We start from the raw sequence: 18174 nt of genomic DNA on the forward strand, positions 1-18174 counted from the left end.
GGAAAGAAGAAAGAAGAAAGAAAGAAAGAAAGAAAGAAAGAAAGAGAAGATGACAGAAAATCCTTCGACAAGATAGACGAAGTCGTCACCACTCACCAGAGCAACAGTGCTCAGACTAGCAAGAGGACAAGGCAGTGCCTTGTCCCGCAGGGCTTAGCCCGTTACCTCGTCTTCCGCATCGACGGTGAAGAACTCACCTATCTCGTCTCCAGCATCCTCTTCTTCTGCGTTGAGGTCATCTGCGGTGAGATCCAGTCGATCTAAGCACTCCTTCCTATTGAATTTGCATAGACCTCCTCCGGCTAGTTTCGAGATCGCAGCATCAAAGAGATCGATCGCTTCATGTGTGACTGGGCGGCGCTGAGTGCCAGTGATAGATCCACTCCCAACGAGTACTTCTGCCATCATTCTGAGATCTTTGGTTGCCTTCTTCTCGGGATGGTTCCCGTTATGACTCATGCCAAGGAGCGACTCCGTATTCTCTTCCACTGACTTGAAGAAGTCTGTGTTTAGAGCACAGTTCTCCATGAGATATTTGACGGTAATGGCTGAGCCGCGGCGGTTCCTCAATATAGTCTTCAGCTTGCCATTATGGAACTCAACCAATCTATCGGTCTCAAACCAACCGTCGTCAACGCCAGTGGTATTCACTAGACCGTTTGCCAAGATGGCTCTCTGTAGTTCAGGCGCTGCGGCCGTGGTTGAAATAAGACGCTTAAGATAGAGCATCTCAAACGCGTATTTGTGCTGTCCCGATGCATGGAAATAAACACAGCTGCGGGCAATACCTCGATGGAGGAGACCAAGATCGGCGTGCTTGATGGCATGCTTCATAACCAGGTAATTTTGGGTATGTTGTAAGAACAAGATGTGGTTTCTAAGCTCGGGATTCTTCGTGTATCGACAGTCGACGTCGTAAGACTGTACGATGCTCTCAATGAGTTGGCTGAGTTCGTTCGGGCCGTATGACTGCAAAATGCGGGCGATATCCAACTCTGTATCACCTAGACCCAGAATACCGAGTCTAGACCACATAAGAGCACAGATCCTGGCCTGAAAGCTGTGGATAACGAGCTGTTCAAGAGCGTAGAAGTCGGCCTTCTTCGACTGGATTCCTTTGCGAACCCAGAAGTTCATAGCGTCATAGAGTGTGGCCTTGCTGCCATCACCTGCTGCGCCGAAATGCGTCCGGCTTAGCATATACCGGTACAGGTAGTTCATTCTCACGTGAAAGAGAGCTGGCACAGGCAATACCCATCTTAAGCTATCAACTGCTTGGGCGGCCCTAGATCGGCGACTCTTGATCATGCGGATGCGCTGGGTTGTCTTCTGGTCACCGTATACGAGAAGTAACCGCTCCTTGAATGCCTCATCCGGCAACTGGTATTGCTCCCGGAAGATATTGGATAATACATCCAGATTGCCTGCATTCGTGCTCTCGTCGTATGGGATAGGACCAAGCGATAGGTGAGCCGTCTTCCGTCGTGGTAGGATATCTATCACCGGCATAGGATGTTGCGGTGGCATTGACATGCAGTCCGAAAAAGCAGCCCTGATTGACTCGTACACGAAATGACGGGATATCTACCTCTTTACAAGATCAGCTAACCGTAAGGTGGATGGGTGATATGGAAATGAATCTCACCTCTACTTCAATGGTATCTCTTTGATTCCCTGGGGATAAGAATATATCCTCCAGTTGCAGCCTTGCTGCTGGATTCAGCATGCTTTGCATCAGGCCTCCTTCCGGCATCTCAATGCCTTGGATAAGCAGTCCAGTCGTGACTGAATGGAACGAGCCCTGATTATCAACACGTTGTTCTTTGACGTGCTCCATCTGCTCGAAATTATCGTATGCAGTAACGACAGTTGGTTGTTGCCCTTTTGCAGCTACTGCTTTCGCAGCGTGCTCTGACTGCCTCTTGATCACCTGCAATGTCTTGTGATAAGAGCAGCAAAGCCCGAGTCGTTGTAGGGCTTCTAACTGCCGTCTTTTAACGCCTTTGGAGTGGAGATATACGCTCAGTTGTATCTGGAAACCCGACGATCGATTCCGCTGGTGCGATCTACATATTACTGCCAGGACGTTAATGAGATATCCGTTATCTTCATGGCCCTCATAGCCTCTCCTGAGGTGGTTATGTGGCCTCAAAACACTCCGCAGAGTCTGCATAAGCAGTGGGCACTTCTGCTGAGCGGCCTCGATGATCTGATTGCTGTCCAGTCGCTCAAAATCAACCACCTCTTGACCCTGAGCATAGAGAAATGGCGTTATCTTGCCAAGTTGCTCAATCTCCTGCCGCAGCTCCATAGCACCGATGTTTAGGTACTGGATCAAGTAACCTCGAGAGGATGCTACAACCCTATTCTCAGACCGGCCCACGTATGCATCCAGGACTGTAGCATCTTGGAACGTTGCTTTGGCAAATGCAGTCCTCCTCTGAGTATTCCGCTGGCCCTCAGAGGTTGCCAGAGCTCGAACAAAGTCGCCAATCGACCAGTTCAAGTCGTCACGTATGTATTTCCATATCAGATCAAGCTTCTCGGTGCTATCTCGCTTCTGTTTTCGTGCATCCGTATTGCGCTGCGATGGAGATGGCGGAGGAGATGACGGACTGCTGATAGATTGCGGGCTGCCTATCGAGCTGAGGGATGACAATGATGTGGCGGGTTCATGCATCGTGCGCTTCGATGTTGAAGAATCGTCCTGTGTCGTATTTTTGCCCACGGTCTGATGGAAATGCCTGTGGCATTCGCCTGGACAAGCTAGCGATGGTGCGGGGTGGCGGGGACGCGTCGATGGAATGAATTCAGTCGCACTCGCACCAAAACGCGTCGGAAACCACTCAGGCCCTCTCACAGAAGCACGTGATCGGTACGTCTGTGCGCTTAGTGAGTGGGTCTGAGCCTGCTGAGGTAAAACCTGATCCAACTATTTGTTCACGTGACCATTTAACGCGTGAAGGCCTCAAGGGAGCCCGCATCGCGTCTCCGGTTGCGCACCAGCAACGTTGGCTATGCAATGACCTCATCTGTCCGACAATCTCGATTCAATTGACGGCCAGGTACCCTATCCCATATATCCACATGCCATTCCAGGGGCCGTGCTTGTATGGTATCTAACGTCCAACAGTTTCCTCCCTCTCGCTGCTCTCGGTACTGCTCATGGGCCTCAGTACATGACGGTCACCCACCGCCTCCAGTGGCCATGGCACAACCAACCCCCAGCCCCAGGATCCCCTCATTGTCTTTCGCCAAGGATGAAATCCATTTCTCACCACAAGCGCCCATCACGCCCGCGACTCCCTCCCCCCGCTCAAGCATGGCTGGCACCAAGAGGAAGCGACCGTATGGAGCCAGCATGACGCCGTCTCGTCCGCCGCCCGAGGCTATCATTGACATCTCATCTGACTCAGACTCGGACAGTGAGCCCACCCCCAAAGCGCAACGATCCCAGTTACCCGATCAGATTGAGCGTGATGACGATGGCTTCCTGTCAATCTCATCCCTCAGCGATGACGAGGAAGATGAGTCACCGTCTCAAGCAAAACCTCGCGTCCAAGGAATTTCGGCGAATCCCATGGACAAGCCGGATACCGAGCCGACGCTGTGCAAGGAGCAGCAAGATGTCGTCGACCTAATCCTGCGCGGCCGCAACGTGTTCTACACCGGCTCTGCCGGCTGCGGCAAATCCACCGTCCTCAAGGCCGTCGTCAAGAAGCTGGAAGACATGGGCAAGATCGTCAATATCGTTGCACCCACTGGAAGAGCCGCCCTGCAAGTCAACGGCATGTCGACGTGGTCGTACATGGGCTGGACACCCGATCACTTCAAGTACGACCTCAACAGGCTCATCAAGGAAGGCTTCCGCAAGCACATCAGGAAGCGCATCAAGGACACGGACGTGCTCATCATTGACGAGATCAGCATGGTCGAGAACCACCACCTCGAGCGCATGAACCACTGCATCACCGCCGTTAGGTGCTGGAATGACTACGAGAACAGGATGGAGAGAGACCCGCCCGCATTTGGAGGCCTGCAGTTGATCGTGACGGGCGATTTCTGCCAGCTGCCGCCAGTGAAGCCGTTCCAATTCTGCTACTTGTGCGGAGGAGAGATGCTCCCTAACGAGGACCTTACCGAGTTCAATTGCGAAGAATGTCACGGCCCATTCGAAGAGACGGACAAATGGGCATTCAAGAGCATGGCCTGGAAGAAGGCCAAATTTGAGCATGTCCACCTCCGAGAGATCCATCGCCAGAAGGACCAGACCTTCATTCGAATGCTGCAGAAATGCCGACTTGGCATTCCCTTTTCACGAGACGAGACAAAGACCCTCATGGACCATCCCTGCAAGGTCGGTGGGGCAGCCCAACTACTCTGCATGAAGCATGAGGTCAACAAGGTGAACCGGGAGAACTTCAACAAACTAAGGACGCCCACAGTCGACTACCAGGCGATAGACGAGTTCGAATGGAACCCAAAACACGAGCACCTATATCACTACAACAAGCGGAACTCGGACGGAACACTGGCCGCCTGCAGGGACCACCGGTTACAACCAGAGGTTATCCTGCGGGTGGGTATGCTGGTCGTGCTGCAGGTCAACCTGAGCATCTCGGCAGGGCTGTGCAACGGGAGCCAGGGCATAATCTGCGGGTTTGAAGACTACGATCCCAAAGTTTTGCCAAGGGCCAGACGCAAGGATGACATATCTCCGCCCTGGCAGATCATCAACGGGGAGCACGCGAAGCTCAGGGAAGTCCAGATCGCCAAGTTCAAGGCGACGAAATGGCCGGTGGTGAAATTTCAAAATGGCAAGACACGTACCATCTTTGCCAACTGCATGGTCAACTCGTACGGCAAAGAGCCGTATTCTCTGCTTCACCGGACGCAGATTCCGCTTCTGCCGGGATGGGCTATCAGCGTTCACATGAGCCAGGGCATGACTCTGAACCGCGTTATCGTCAACTTGTCTAGGGCTTTTGCCGAGGGTCAGGTCTACGTCGCTTTGTCGAGAGCTACGAGCCTTGAGGGCCTCAAGATTGTTGGAGACTCGGATGGGTTAGTTGTAGGAAATGGAGGGAATGAGGATGTGCGGAAGTTTCTGTTGGAAAAGTTTGGCAAGGGACTATTTGATTCTGCGTCATCCCAGCGCAGCCTAGATGCACCGTCACCGAGTAGTTGTTCAGTAGTTGAGCTAGATGACTGAGGCCTTGGATGATGAAATGTATAACGTACATGATAAGCGAGTGCACCGGACAAGTGTGACGGTCAAGGTTCCCAACGTAGTAAACCGTAACCCAATTGGTTTATGTTGGCAGTTGTGACGGGGCGTCGTACTGAGCGTGGGGTGGCGAATCACGTCTGATAATGTCAAGAAGTATTCTTGAGTAATCAAATTGTATTGAAAGCTGAGGTAGCGAGAGTGTCTGTCTAAGGGATGTTGTGTGGTTTTTTATAGGCAGGGTCTGGGGAGCATCTCACGATGCCCATCGTGAGATAGTGTTACATTCTCACTTGTCCGGAGTGAGAAAATGGGTCCCGCTCACTCGCACCGAGTGAGCGGAATACGTTGATCCGTGCCGTGTGGCGACACGCATTCGATCGCGGCATGGGCCGTGACACTTATCATGTACGTTATTAAAACAAATAGAGTACATGTCTCTGTTGTTGAATTGCGCAGTGATGCTGGGTGTAATTGATAAAATTAAGGTTGTTATTGTTATTGTCATGGTGAGAGCTCCCTAGGGGTTTATATCCCATGCGATTCCATCTAGGACTTTCAACTTTCAATCTAGGACTTTGTGATGTGACCCTGAAGTGAGGGGGAAGCTCCCAATTATTCCAACACCTGAACAGGGCTATTATTGGCCAAATGGGGCGTCAGTTTCTTCGGTAAACCACCAACAAAGTCAGTGCGCTGACTATGGCAACCATGACACTGGTGAAAGCGTATCAGGCCCCTTGGGAGTATAAAGAACAAGGAATGCCCCGCGATCAAACTCAACTAGATTTTTGGCCCAGCATCTTCACTTACGGGAATAAGAGGTAAGCGGGTTTACCAAAGACACCCGTGGCGTAGATGGCACTGTCGCACAGAACGGTAATGAGACTGACTACACCAGCTCAAGCCACTGTTTTTCTGACTTCACGCCTTGGAAAGCGACGATCTGGGTGAATTAGGGTTGATTTATTAGGAATGATGACATCGGAGAAGCAGGAGGTCGCAGGGTTACTTCGTGCACAGATTGGGAGGGAGAAGTCGAGCTTCGCATCGGAGCCCCGGCGGGCCGAGGGATGTGACAATGCTGAGGGAGCGTCGAGACAAGTCGGAGTGATGAAGCAACACTGCGGGAGTAGAAGGTGTTTTTCTTGAAAGGTCTAAGTTACATGTATCTGAGAGGAGCACAGCTCTTTACATAGTATCCACATCCCGGCCATCACCAGATCGGACCACCTTAGTCATACGGTCTCAACATGGCGGACCCCGTAGGGGACCGGCCTCCTGTGGAATAAGCTTCCATACGAAGAGAAATTGGTAATCCAGGCAAGAGTGGTTCCATTCCATATGGAGTATGGAATATGGATAGAAACCCTGCGTGCTCGCAGAGAAAATGAATTGTCAGCTTCTGCCTAAAACCCATGTGGCTATTAATGCCAATATTTGCGCGGACGAGTCGTATATTGTTAAACTATCCAAAAGCAATAGAGATTGTGTGTTACTAGTACCAGTATTGTTTAGGTGCGCCTTGGTAAATCCGGCAAGTCTGGGACGAGCTAATATAGAACCATAGGCCGGCCTTAAAATGACGAAAAGAAGAGACCCAAGAGACAAACTAGAGCTACCACATAATGAGTTGACCCAGAAACATGTTGTGTCCTACTGCTATCGCCAGGCCCGCTTAGCACGCAGCCACGTTGAACCCGCTCAGCCTCTTAGCACTCTTGAGGATCTCCTGCAACTGCTCCGAGTCATACCCATTCTCGTTGAATGACTGGGAGTTAGTGTTCCCGTTTCCATTGACCTGCTCGATGCCGTGGAGCTTTCCCTGTCCATTGGAGTCACAGTTCTGGTTCTCGGCAAAGCTGCCATTGATGGTCTTGGGGTCGGTTGCTATCAACCCCAGCGAATGAACAGCATCCGCCCAGGCATTTCTGACAACGCCGATAGTGTTGTTCGACCTGATACCAAAAACGGCAGGGGTGTAGGTCGGTCCAGATGGCTGGGCTGTGACAGTGTAACCAAGCCCAAGCATTGTAGCTGCCACGGTGTTGACTGCAGTAGCCTTCTCCGCTTGGGTGGCTCTGTCAGCCCAAGTGAACTTGCATAAATACAGAGTAGCCATATCCAGGTTCTTCTGCAAAAGCTGGCTATAATTTTTTTGGAAGGAACACATTAGCATATGCTTAATGATTCCTTGAGAAGAAATTTCCCAAGCAAGTGCTATTGGGATTGGGCGAAAGCGGCATGAAAGGACTTACATGAGCTTGGCCATCTCCTGGTACTGAGCGTTGGACAACCCTCCGTTCGGCTTGGCGGCACAAGCCCGCGACTGCTCAAGCATGTCCTTGGCAGATCCATAGCTAATGTTGAAGGAGCCTCCCGAGCTTTGCGTGACAAAAGCGGCGTTGGTCGCCTTGCCCGTGAAGTCGATTGGAGCAGCCTGCTTGGACAAGATCGATACATCGATGATAGTACCCTGCGTGGCCGAGTACTGAGCGATGTAGAATTTGACCTTCGGCGTGATGGTCGCGACTGTGTTGGGCTGCGCTGCGAACTATTGGAAATTACCAACGGTTAGCTCAAATTCTCACTCATCTTTCCACTCTTAGCTGGCAGGAGTGGCAAAGAGACAGCTTCTTACCGTCGCAACAGGGATTCTCTGGCCATTTCCATCAACAGAACCCAGACCGCAAATAAAATTTTGGTCTGGCATAAAGGCATTTGCGTCAGCAGAAATCTGGAACGATCCGTCAGGAGCTTCGTAAGTGGTCGAACTGCCATCGAAGGTAGGATTGCCACCGTTGTCGATCAGCTTGAAGGTGCCTGCGGCAATGAAAGGTTAGCTAAAACAGGCAAGCCCAAAAGTGGATGCTAGGACTTCATTACTTCCTGGCGAGCCGGGCGTTCCCAACGTGGCAAGTTTCGAGTTGCTGATTTTTGTCTCGACGTTCCTTCCAGGCAATGTCGAGGTGTCGACTTTACAGATGCTGGTCCCTGGAAAGATATGTGAATTAGTGGGGCTGAAAGCGAAGAAAAAAGATGATGAGCTCCTACAGGCATAGTAGGTCTTGGTTACGTCGATCTCGAAGGTGGTGTCCCCATTGTCAGCCGGAACATACTGGCTCGCAACAACGTTGCCATAAACAGGGCTTCCGCCGTTGTTTACGACAATAGGGGAATCGCTGAAGAAGGCGAAGTTGTTGTTGAACCCGGAGAAGTTGGAGAAGTAGATTTTGTATGTGGTAGGCATGATGGACGGTGAGTGAACACAATAGAGTGGATAAAAACGGATGGATGACTTGTCCGAAGGTGCTGATGCTGATCTTGATGGTTTGACTTGCTTGTTCAGTCTGACTGCTGCAAGGGAAGGGAGGAGGACTGAGGCTTTATACAAGTCTCTTTCTGAACAAAACATGGCCCTCCCTCTACTTAGTGTGATTAAATATCGTCGCTTGCACTCGTTCCCACGTCGTCTCCAGCTTGAAGGGCTAGCTGATCTCAGCTGCTAGTGATTTCAGAACGCCAATCTGCAAGCCCCCGGGCTACTCTATAGATTGGGAACCTTCGGCAAGTCACACTATCAGCAGCCCCTCAGCACGAACCTACAAAAGCATCTTAGGCGCGTAGGACACGGGCGGGAGTCACAAGCCAGTGCGCAGGATAGACAGAAAGCTCAACGTCGATATGATTTCTTCTACCCAAACTCGAGGAATTGTCGTTGCTGGGGTCTATGTTACCCACCAGTGGCCTCATGGCATGTCAGAGTACTTCGGCGAATCCCACGATCGGTCCATCAAGGACAAGAGCGAACATCATAGGTACTGTAGCAGTACAGCCAAGAAATGTTCTTGTCTGCGTCCTGCGAAGCGTTGAAAGGTCTGGACCAGAGTCAGTGCCCGGCTTGCGGCGAACCGTGTCTCACGCGGCGCCACTATGTGAGTGGCATGGCCGGGTTATATTCTACGAGACACTTACTAGCTACCTTTGGGCTGTGCGAAAGCCCTGAAATGTGTGTGCAGCCCCTATTGGACCGTGGTGAACTCGGCCGAGGTCAGCCGCAGTCAGCCGCAGTCTGAAAAAGCTAGAATGTCGGACAATGTCGGTGAAAAGAGATGTCTAGGTTAGCTTCCCTACCAGTCTAGATAACAAACTAATCTTCTATTTATTTACGTAGTCCATTAACCGTTTCCCCGCTCCCAGGGCCCAGCGGTCTCTAGAATAGGGAGCTGAATACCGATAAACAATAGCCGTTGAGTTATGCGTTAGGTGTAGCTCTTGTTAGAAAGAACCTCGTTAGATGTAGGTGTAAGTCTTTGCTACTGCGTTTTCAGTTTGTTCTGATAATGCGGCTGGCTGAAATGAAGAGCATACATACCTTTCGGTATGGCCGAGTGGCACTATGATGGTTTCACAGAGGCTGCATACAAACTGCGCTCGAAGCGTGTAGGTGGGGACGAGTGGCTGGCTGAGCAAAGCGTCACCTCCGGGCTGCGGTTGATTTAGCCCTGGACACTGTGATGCCCAACCTGCCAGTCTTGTAGCCCGTCCGGCCCAACCAAAGGGCTAAGGCCAGCCGCCAATCAAATACTCCAATTTGGTCACATTGGCGAACGCGCTTAACGTTCTGTAGCGAGCAGCGGAAAGCCCTGCGACACGATAAGCTTCCTGCAAATGAGCGCTAGGCACTTTTCTGGCATGTATTCCGGTCAGGAGATAGCTTGGAACAGAGTCTTTCGACCTTATGGCTGGCTGAGATTCTACTTTGAGACATCATGGGCGGAGCTGCGTCCTTGTCTTTCGTTTGTGGCGCATTGTCCTCGTCCTTCTAGGATTGCCGAGAGTAAATCTGGGCAGTCCGTCCTTTTCCCCGTGCTGTTGCGAAAACTTGTGATTGTCGTGTGCAACTGTCTCATGGCCGTGTGCAGAGCGTCTTCATCTTTTCCTGCCACGTACACCGACACCACCAAGACTTCTCGGTCGGGCCATCTAAGTATCGCCCCGGTCAGGTCAGCCGAAGGGATGGGCACCTGCTCGGTCTCCAGATCGCTGCGTATCCAGAGCATACTCCGGATCGGCCACTGCGTCTCGTGTCTCTTTGATGGTAGGAATTTCGTCCAGTTCCTGTGGTGGTTCGGTGTCGTCATCAGCGTCCCCTCGACCTTCAGCGCGTATGGCTCGGCCACCGCCAGTACTGCATAGTCCTGCAAGTCCCTATCGTTCATCATGCTCAGCTGCACCACATCTCTCTTCCGCACGTTGAGCTGTAGGATCTGGAGGTTAGTGGCCATCGGTCATATGCAGTTGTCGCATCCGACAGTTTCGGCTGAGCGACTCGTGTGGCCCTCCACATACATGGGCAACTTGTTCTGTTATTCTGTTGCTTGTTCTGTATAACATGTTAATTTTTTTTATTCTGTTATTCTGTTATCATGTTAAGGCTCTCACACTAATCTGTTATAACGGAATAACAGAATAAACAGGATAACTGAAATAAGCTTTTTTCATTGCTTTTGTCACATCAAACGGACCAAAAGGTCATACATTGATCAAACCGGAAGGAAGGTCTCTCACCTGTTCAGAAAGGCTGCTGACTGGCAGGTCGGAAGTCCGAACTTCCGGTTAGCAGTTGGTGTCATCTATGTTTCCCAAAAAGCAAGTTCTTCAACACAACGGCTCCGGAGGCCCTTCACCCTAGGTATAAGAAACCGACCTATTTTCCACTCATTAGATAGAGAACCAAGAGCTTCTATGACAATCAATTCATCGCTGAACGTGACAGCTTTTTATCGCCGCAGACACCACAAATACCGGAAAATTTTTACATTAAGATAGTTTTCATCTCATACCCATCATTATGGCTTCAGAAAGCGATATTTTATCGTCGATCGGCGACTCTAATTCTCAAACATCTGATCAGTTACCTTCAAACTTCTTCTCTATTATGGATCGGCAGTATCCAGATAAGAATAAACCGCTTGCCGCCGGCCGCAAACGAAAGACCAAAGGCACTGTGCTTTATGTGTGCCGATTATGCCCTAGATGGAGCCATGGGCATCGAACAACAGATGTACATCATATCAAAAACCGCCATGCTGCACAGCCTCGACCGCCGCCGCCGCCGCCTTCGCCGATACCATCGAATCAACGCTCACTACCCGCCATGTTTGCATCTATCCCTACACCTGATAGTCTTCGGCAGGTTTTCAATCGGCAGGCATATAATGAAGCTGTTATAGGACTGCTCACACAGCGGAAAGCTCCTTTTTCAGCTGTTGAATGGAACGAGTTGAAGGATCTCGCTTTGGCATGCAATCCGACCATCGGTGATCAACTAATCACGTCCAGACGTCAGGCCATGCGTCATATTGCGGAAAATCACGTATTCTATAGAGATCAGATCAAAGACAAACTCGCAACCGCGTCTTCACCTATTCACATCTCCACCGATCTCTGGACATCGCCACATCGTCATGCTCTACTGGCTGTTTGTGCTCAATGGGTTGATCAGGATTATCAGCTGCAGAAGGCACTTCTAGGACTACCGGAATGTCGCGACAACCACTCTGGAGAGCGGCAAGCTGATCTCATTATGAGTATTCTCGAGACCTTCGGCGTCATGTCGAAACTCGGCTATCACACCGGGGATAACGCTACGTCAAACGACACTTGTCTGGAGTCTATAGCACGTCGATTGAAAGAGAATCTTAATGTAAGTTGGCGGCCGTTTTTGATGGACTAATCTAATGATGAGCAGTAGATCGACTATGACCCTAAAAAACGCCGCATCCGCTGCATCGGCCACATCATCAATCTCTCCCTTCAAGCCTTCCTTCTCGGGTCATCGAATGAAGCCCTCATCGCCGCACTTGAAGCCGCATCTGAAGCCACTAGTGAAGACCTGTTAATTCGCTTCTCTCAGGCCATCACCACCAGAAGACGTAGAGGACGTAGACGTCTCTCGAGATCGGACGTCGATGAGGACTATCTAGGCATTGAGGGCATACCTGCGCTACGTAAACTGCACGGTCTGGCTGTTTGGACACGCTGCTCATCGCTTAATAGCCAGCTGTGGGACGATGAAGTCGGTTTGCGACTAGGGATCGATAATGAGACGCGGTGGTCTTCATGGTATCATGTCCTCGATAAGCTTTTCAAAAAGAAGGCGCATATCGTTCAATTCATGCATGAACACGAGAAGACACTCGGAGACAATCGATTGATGGCGGCTGATTGGGATTTGCTTCAGAAAGCGTACCTATTTCTCCAACCCTTTGATGGGGCCACATTGTGCGCTGAGGGCAATAAAGCATCTCTTTCACAGTCATTATTTCTAATGGACTGCCTTCTTTCCCATTATGAAAACGAGAAAGTGAGTCATTCATTGCGAGGTAGCGAGGACATCTCAGCGTTAATCCCACATCTGAGATATCTCTCGCATGCGTGGTGCGGCCGGGACCCGTGCGGACATCTCATCGCTGGTCTCAACAGCTAAGATAGATGCTAATACGATTATAGAGGCACTACAGCGCACCCGAGACACGCGATGAACGCATGCTACATGCCATCGATATGGGCTGGTTCATTATGGATAAATACTATAGCATGACCGAGGACGTTCCCGTTTATTCCGCCGCTCTCCTTCTCGACCCTTCGAAACGAGACGCCTACATTAGCAGAACTGGCCGGATGAGTGGTACGACAACGCAATTGACGGAGCACAAGCGATTTGGGAGGAAGAATACAATATTGAGCTCCCTACTAAGCCTCCGGCCGCTCCGAGCGCTGTCGCGGACTTTGTGGAACACGAGAGTAATAAACTAGCTCAGTTGACGAGGAATATGAAGGTAAAGACCGTCGTGTTGCGTTCTGAGGATGATTTCATGACCTTTATTACCGCTCAGCCGATAGAGATCGATTCTACGCCGCTTCAATGGTGGTGCGCATCTGAGCAGCGGAGAAGATATCCACGACTTAGCCGCATGGCCATCGCGATACTCTCTATCTCACCAGAGTCATCCGAGCCAGAGAGAGCCTTCTCTGGGGCCCGCAGGACATGCTCATGGGATAGGCTGCGGATTAAATGTGCAAACATTGAGAGGGTAGAGTGTATAGGCAGCTGGCTGCGCGAAGGTCATATCATACCTACATCCCGCGGTGGATTTGGGTTACCGATGGTGTTCTCCGCATTAAAAGATGATCTTGCTGATTCAGATGACGATTTAGAAGACAGAGAGGATATTGATTGATATAGAATAGAGCCGTTAAATGTCAGACAATTGGCTCCACAGGGATCATTGATGGCACCAGTCAATTGATGAGAATTATCTAAAGAACAAAAGAAATTGAATAGCCATGTGTTCGGGCATAGCTATTTAAGCTCATGTCGTTAGGATTGGAATCCTTGATGCGACAAGTTGGATGTGAAACTGGATACACAACCCTAAAGTACGGGCCGCGTTTCATATCCAGTCGCATGAACCTAGTGGTGATATGCGACATTAAATTAATTGTTTGATTTCATCGCCCCATTGGCTTACTATCGTGTTTCTTATCCTGTTATCCGGTTATCTTATCCTGTTATCCTGTAATCTGTATTTTTTCTTATCTTGTTCTGTTTAACATGTTAAGGGATTTCTTAACATGTTATACAGGTTGCCCATGTATGGGGCACAGGGGACAGTATATGATATCGGTTGGGCCCCTGGCGCTGATACACTTCGTGACCCGCCGTGTGTCATTATGATGGTGATGGATAAGTATACCGGGCCACCTTATCTAACCACCGATGACAGGCGTGAGGTAGTACCCATACTCCCCGTGAGGCGAGACTTCTTTCTTGGGACATCTGCGTGTACACGAAAACAGTTTCCACTTACAGTGTCGTATGCCATCACGGTTCATAAGTCACAGAGCATCACGGTGGACAAGATGGTGACGGATCTGTCTGAACGGGACTTTCAGACAGGGCTTAGCTATGTTGCAGTGTCGAGGGTCAAGACGCTGGAGGGGTTAATGATCGATGCCCCATTTGAACGGGCATCTCTCTGCTATGAGAAGCTACCTGATGGCAAGAATAGTTCCACGAGGCTAATACGCCTGAGGCTATATAAGTCCTAACCGATTAGTAGGTGTTTTGATGAAGGTCCGCGACCAGGACCGGCGGAGGCAACAGCAACTTGATCAGCCCCTTTCCCATCCTCTTTCTTCTTAAAATCTTAACGATATCCAGAGTTAGCAACATTAGCAATACAGCATGAAATTTCATCCTAGGCAATCCTCCACAACATAGAGATACATCCTTCGGACTTTATTACGCCCTCCCCACCTCCGGTGAGGGTGTCGCCATATTTTATTGCAATAAAAGCGCGCTTTTTATTCGGAATTAAAAACTGCTTCATTATAATAAAAAGCAGTTTAAGACACATGTGTATTAAACACGTGCCCATCCCTACAGTCATTGAGGCCAGCTGGGCTCAGCAGAGGTTTCAGAGGTGAATATGGTCAGATAAGAGCCAGTTGTTTGTGAGTTGGGAGACGCGAGTAACGAAACACCAAGTAAAGCAACCATATCAGTTGATTCTACAAACTATCTGTTTTTGGGCTCCCACTTCCCTCAGTATTGTCAATCGAGAAGCGAGTTAGCGAGAATAGAAAAACAAGACAAGTTAAACCGGCCTTCGTGGCCAGATGACCAACTTTTCTTTATACCTCTCCTAACGAGGTATTGAAACCTAATACAACAGGTTCGTGCCACCGTTTTCGGCGTTTCGCGCGTCCTCCGAGTCCATAGAGGGCGACAGCATAGGAGAGTCGTTGGCGGGGACGTAGTTGCTGACAGAATATTCTCCCAAACATACTCTGCTAGGGAATCGGCAGTAGCCCTTGCCACCTCGGTGACGACAATCGGCCTTTTGGCAGACGTGCCCGTATACGCAGTTAGCCTTCCTGCACCCGCCGCGCCTAGAGCACGGGACCGAGCGCGCGAGGCACTCGAGGGCCGGCTTGAGCTCCTCGGCGATTGGGTTGTGCTCGTACTCGCAGTCGTCATTGTCGCAGGCGTCAAACAGCTGCTTATTGTTGCAGAACCTCTTCTCGGCGGATAACGCCTTGAGTCGCTTGATAGAGTCGGCGGAAGGGGTAGGCAGTAAGGCGTCGAGGCGGTCGTCGACGTGGTTGATGGCTACATAGCCTTCTGGGATATCTTCCCTCTTAGGCAATGATTCGATATTGGCCTTGGAGAGGGAGTTGCTGGAGCCGCGGCGCCAGTCGCTGTTGAGGTTTCTATCCGGCTTTGAGCCATTACCGATAGAAGGAGGTGACGGGGTGCTGTTCTGGCTCGTATGAGACGAAGTTTTGGTGTCGATATGGGCCAGTCGGCAGCTGTTTCCATATCGGCATTTGCCGAGGCTATAAAACTGACAGACGGCGTTGCCATCGTTGCTGGCGGTTCCCCCGTTAGACAGGTTCGTAGATGCCAGGTTGAGTTTGGTGGATGAGTTATTGGGCTTGATCTGAGACGAAGCAGCGTACGTGAGGGGAGTCTGGCGGAAGACGCCGTGTAGTTCCTCAATGTTCATGCCGAGCTTCTCAAACTCCTTGTGGAAGAGCAAGCTCGGAGTGCGGATCAGGGTAAACCTGTCTTGGTTACCCCTATAGGGGGTAAGGTCGGAGACATAGCCCACGTCGTGGCAGGCGGCAAAGTAGATGTGCTTGCACTGGGCATTGTCGGCGTAGAGGCGGAGGATAGCTTTGAGCTTGAAGTCGGCATTTTCTTTTAGTTCACCGGCGTCGATAAAGTCGGCGAGGCCATAAGATCTGTTGAAGCCTGCGACAAAGGACGAGAGGGAACGCTTTTCGGCGCCGCAAAGCCCATTCTTACAGAGCGACTTGGACAAGCCCACGAGGTTAGCGTAGACACGCACCATGACCTCGCAGCTTTCGAGTCCCTTGCGGCGGAGGCTGCGCTTGACGCTGTCGATGAGTTGCTTGACGGCTCTGCTGCCACCCTCTTCTCCCACGCCGACAAAGTGTTCGTCAAAGACATAGCCGTCTCCGTCAATGACGACGAGGGCAAAAGGGTTGCGCTCCTGGCCGCGGGCGAGCTGCTTGTATCGCTCTCTCCCCTCGCGCTCCTCTTCGTAGTCGCTCTTCAGGCGGCGGTAGTTTTCAATGAGGACCTGATACTGGTCCAGGATCTCGGAGAGGGCATCGTTGCTCCGATACGCGGCAAGCTTGTCAGCCGCCCTGTTGATTGTCTCATCAGGAAGCATGGTCGCGACAAAGGGCCCTTGGCGATCGGCCCCGCATCGCCGGTTGATGCGCAACCAATCTCGCAATCTCGACGAGATGAATGCTGTCGCAAGTATGCGCAGCTGATGATGCTCTGCTAGAAATGCTCAGGGAGAGAGACAAGATGACGCTGTCGTCGCTGCTGATGCAGTATGCGGGACAAAGGCTGCCTGACAATGAGGTGAGAAGAGCAGAGCCTGCCTGATGGCTGAGTCATCACATCACGTGATGGGCCGCAGCGCGTCAGAGGAAACCGCCCTGATCAGGCTCTGTGTGCGACAAACGGATGCACAAAAAGCAAAAAAGATGTCAGACAGTTGGCTCCACAGGGATCATTGATGGCACCAGTCAATTTATGGGAATTATCTGAAGAACAAAGGAAATTGAACAGCCATGTGTTCGGGCAGAGCTATTTAAGCTCATGTCGTTAGGATTGGAATCCTTGATGCGACAAGCTGGATGTGAAACCGGATACACGACCCCAAAGTACGGGCCGCGTTTCATATCCGGTCGCATGAACCGAGTGGTGATCTGCGACACCATGAGATGGTGGGTGTGTGGCAGGCAGCAAGCCCCATCCTCGCGTGAGCAAATGAGTGGCCACCCGCCCAAGGAGAGGACCTCGAGCAACTCGTCACAGGGGCTCTCGAAACGTTTCCGGCGAATCACGTGGCTCGGGTAGCTCGGGTGGCTCCCGGCCCAATCGATGGAAATTCGGTCGATCCCTGTGGATGGCCCGATCCCCGAGTATGGTTCGATCCCCGAGAATCGTTATTCGCATCGAAATCGAACGCCAAGACATGCGATTCGAGATTCGTAAGACTTGGCGTCTCATGAGTCTATTGACTCGACTCGCATGTTCCCCTCATGTACTCTCGTGAGGATTGGGATAGTGTGGGGCAATGTAGGTTTACCACAGTTACAATTGAAGGGAGATGGTGCTATCCAAATGCAAGTGGTGTTTTGCAGGCATGTGAATGTCGCAGTTGTAAACATTGGGAACAAAAATTGCATTGGAAATTTGACATCTCCTGAGTGCCCTTTGCGGCGGCGGTAGTATCGCCGAGCACTGCTTTTTAATTCTCGCATTGACAACCCTCGAAAACCGAGAATACGCCAGAACCCACAGAAATGGCGATGGACATGTCAAATATCCCCTCGACTGAGTGTAAGCCTCCCTCTTCGCTGAGCCCTCATGTCCACTTATCATAAGAGCATAACAGATAAGATCTTATCGCAGCGATAAACTGAGAACCTTGCTAGTATCATAACACTGGGACAAGGTACTTTCGGGAGGCTTACCACAATTGAGGGGATTAGTCTGGTTAACGTCTTCTCCAAGCCGCATGCCGGTTGGCAGCTGCTGCATTCTGACATCCCATTTTCGTGGTCCTGAAGAGCCAGCTGAAGACTGTTTTCTGGCCACTTATGCATGCTGTATCGATTGCAAAAGTCAGTTTGGTGATTTTTTTTTTTTTTTTGGCGCGAGAAATCGCCGGTTGAATGTGAGCTGTCATGATGTTGCAGGTGGGAAAAGGGTACCCGACCTTAGTAAGAATGACAGGGATGAATGTCAGCTCCTGGAATCACAGGGATGAATGTCAGCCAATCAGATAACTCCCGTCACAGGATCCCGATAAGCAGAACTGGCCCACCCG

The 18174-nt window shown here is 50.8% G+C and overlaps 6 protein-coding genes across 6 annotated transcripts; 2 read left to right on the forward strand and 4 right to left on the reverse strand.

Annotated features, from left to right (window-relative positions):
- Positions 1-153: 153 nt before the first annotated feature.
- Positions 154-2680, reverse strand: MRS44_018806 (uncharacterized protein; the record flags this gene model as incomplete). Its single annotated transcript, XM_065615313.1, has 3 exons — positions 154-1476; positions 1646-1930; positions 2078-2680. The coding sequence occupies 3 exons, from the start codon at positions 2678-2680 to the stop codon at positions 154-156; spliced, it is 2211 nt and encodes a 736-aa protein (XP_065471385.1).
- Positions 2681-3208: 528 nt separating this feature from the next.
- MRS44_018807 (uncharacterized protein) lies at positions 3209-5212 on the forward strand (the record flags this gene model as incomplete). Its single annotated transcript, XM_065615314.1, has 1 exon — positions 3209-5212. The coding sequence occupies one exon, from the start codon at positions 3209-3211 to the stop codon at positions 5210-5212; it is 2004 nt and encodes a 667-aa protein (XP_065471386.1).
- A 1693-nt stretch (positions 5213-6905) lies between these two features.
- Positions 6906-8477, reverse strand: MRS44_018808 (uncharacterized protein; the record flags this gene model as incomplete). Its single annotated transcript, XM_065615315.1, has 5 exons — positions 6906-7374; positions 7486-7781; positions 7869-8050; positions 8114-8221; positions 8282-8477. 5 exons carry the CDS (start codon positions 8475-8477, stop codon positions 6906-6908), a joined length of 1251 nt encoding a protein of 416 aa, XP_065471387.1.
- Positions 8478-10234: 1757 nt separating this feature from the next.
- Positions 10235-10624, reverse strand: MRS44_018809 (uncharacterized protein; the record flags this gene model as incomplete). The annotated part of the gene is made up of 2 exons (XM_065615316.1): positions 10235-10438; positions 10580-10624. The coding sequence occupies 2 exons, from the start codon at positions 10622-10624 to the stop codon at positions 10235-10237; spliced, it is 249 nt and encodes an 82-aa protein (XP_065471388.1).
- Positions 10625-11081: 457 nt separating this feature from the next.
- Positions 11082-13473, forward strand: MRS44_018810 (uncharacterized protein; the record flags this gene model as incomplete). The annotated part of the gene is made up of 4 exons (XM_065615317.1): positions 11082-11936; positions 11985-12596; positions 12743-12920; positions 12965-13473. The coding sequence occupies 4 exons, from the start codon at positions 11082-11084 to the stop codon at positions 13471-13473; spliced, it is 2154 nt and encodes a 717-aa protein (XP_065471389.1).
- A 1485-nt stretch (positions 13474-14958) lies between these two features.
- On the reverse strand, positions 14959-16497 carry MRS44_018811 (uncharacterized protein; the record flags this gene model as incomplete). The annotated part of the gene is made up of 1 exon (XM_065615318.1): positions 14959-16497. The coding sequence occupies one exon, from the start codon at positions 16495-16497 to the stop codon at positions 14959-14961; it is 1539 nt and encodes a 512-aa protein (XP_065471390.1).
- Between the last annotated feature and the right edge of the window lie 1677 nt (positions 16498-18174).

Source organism: Fusarium solani (assembly GCF_023522795.1).
Source record: "Fusarium solani strain SB1 chromosome Unknown bctg00000017, whole genome shotgun sequence".
Classification (NCBI taxonomy): domain Eukaryota; kingdom Fungi; phylum Ascomycota; class Sordariomycetes; order Hypocreales; family Nectriaceae; genus Fusarium; species Fusarium solani.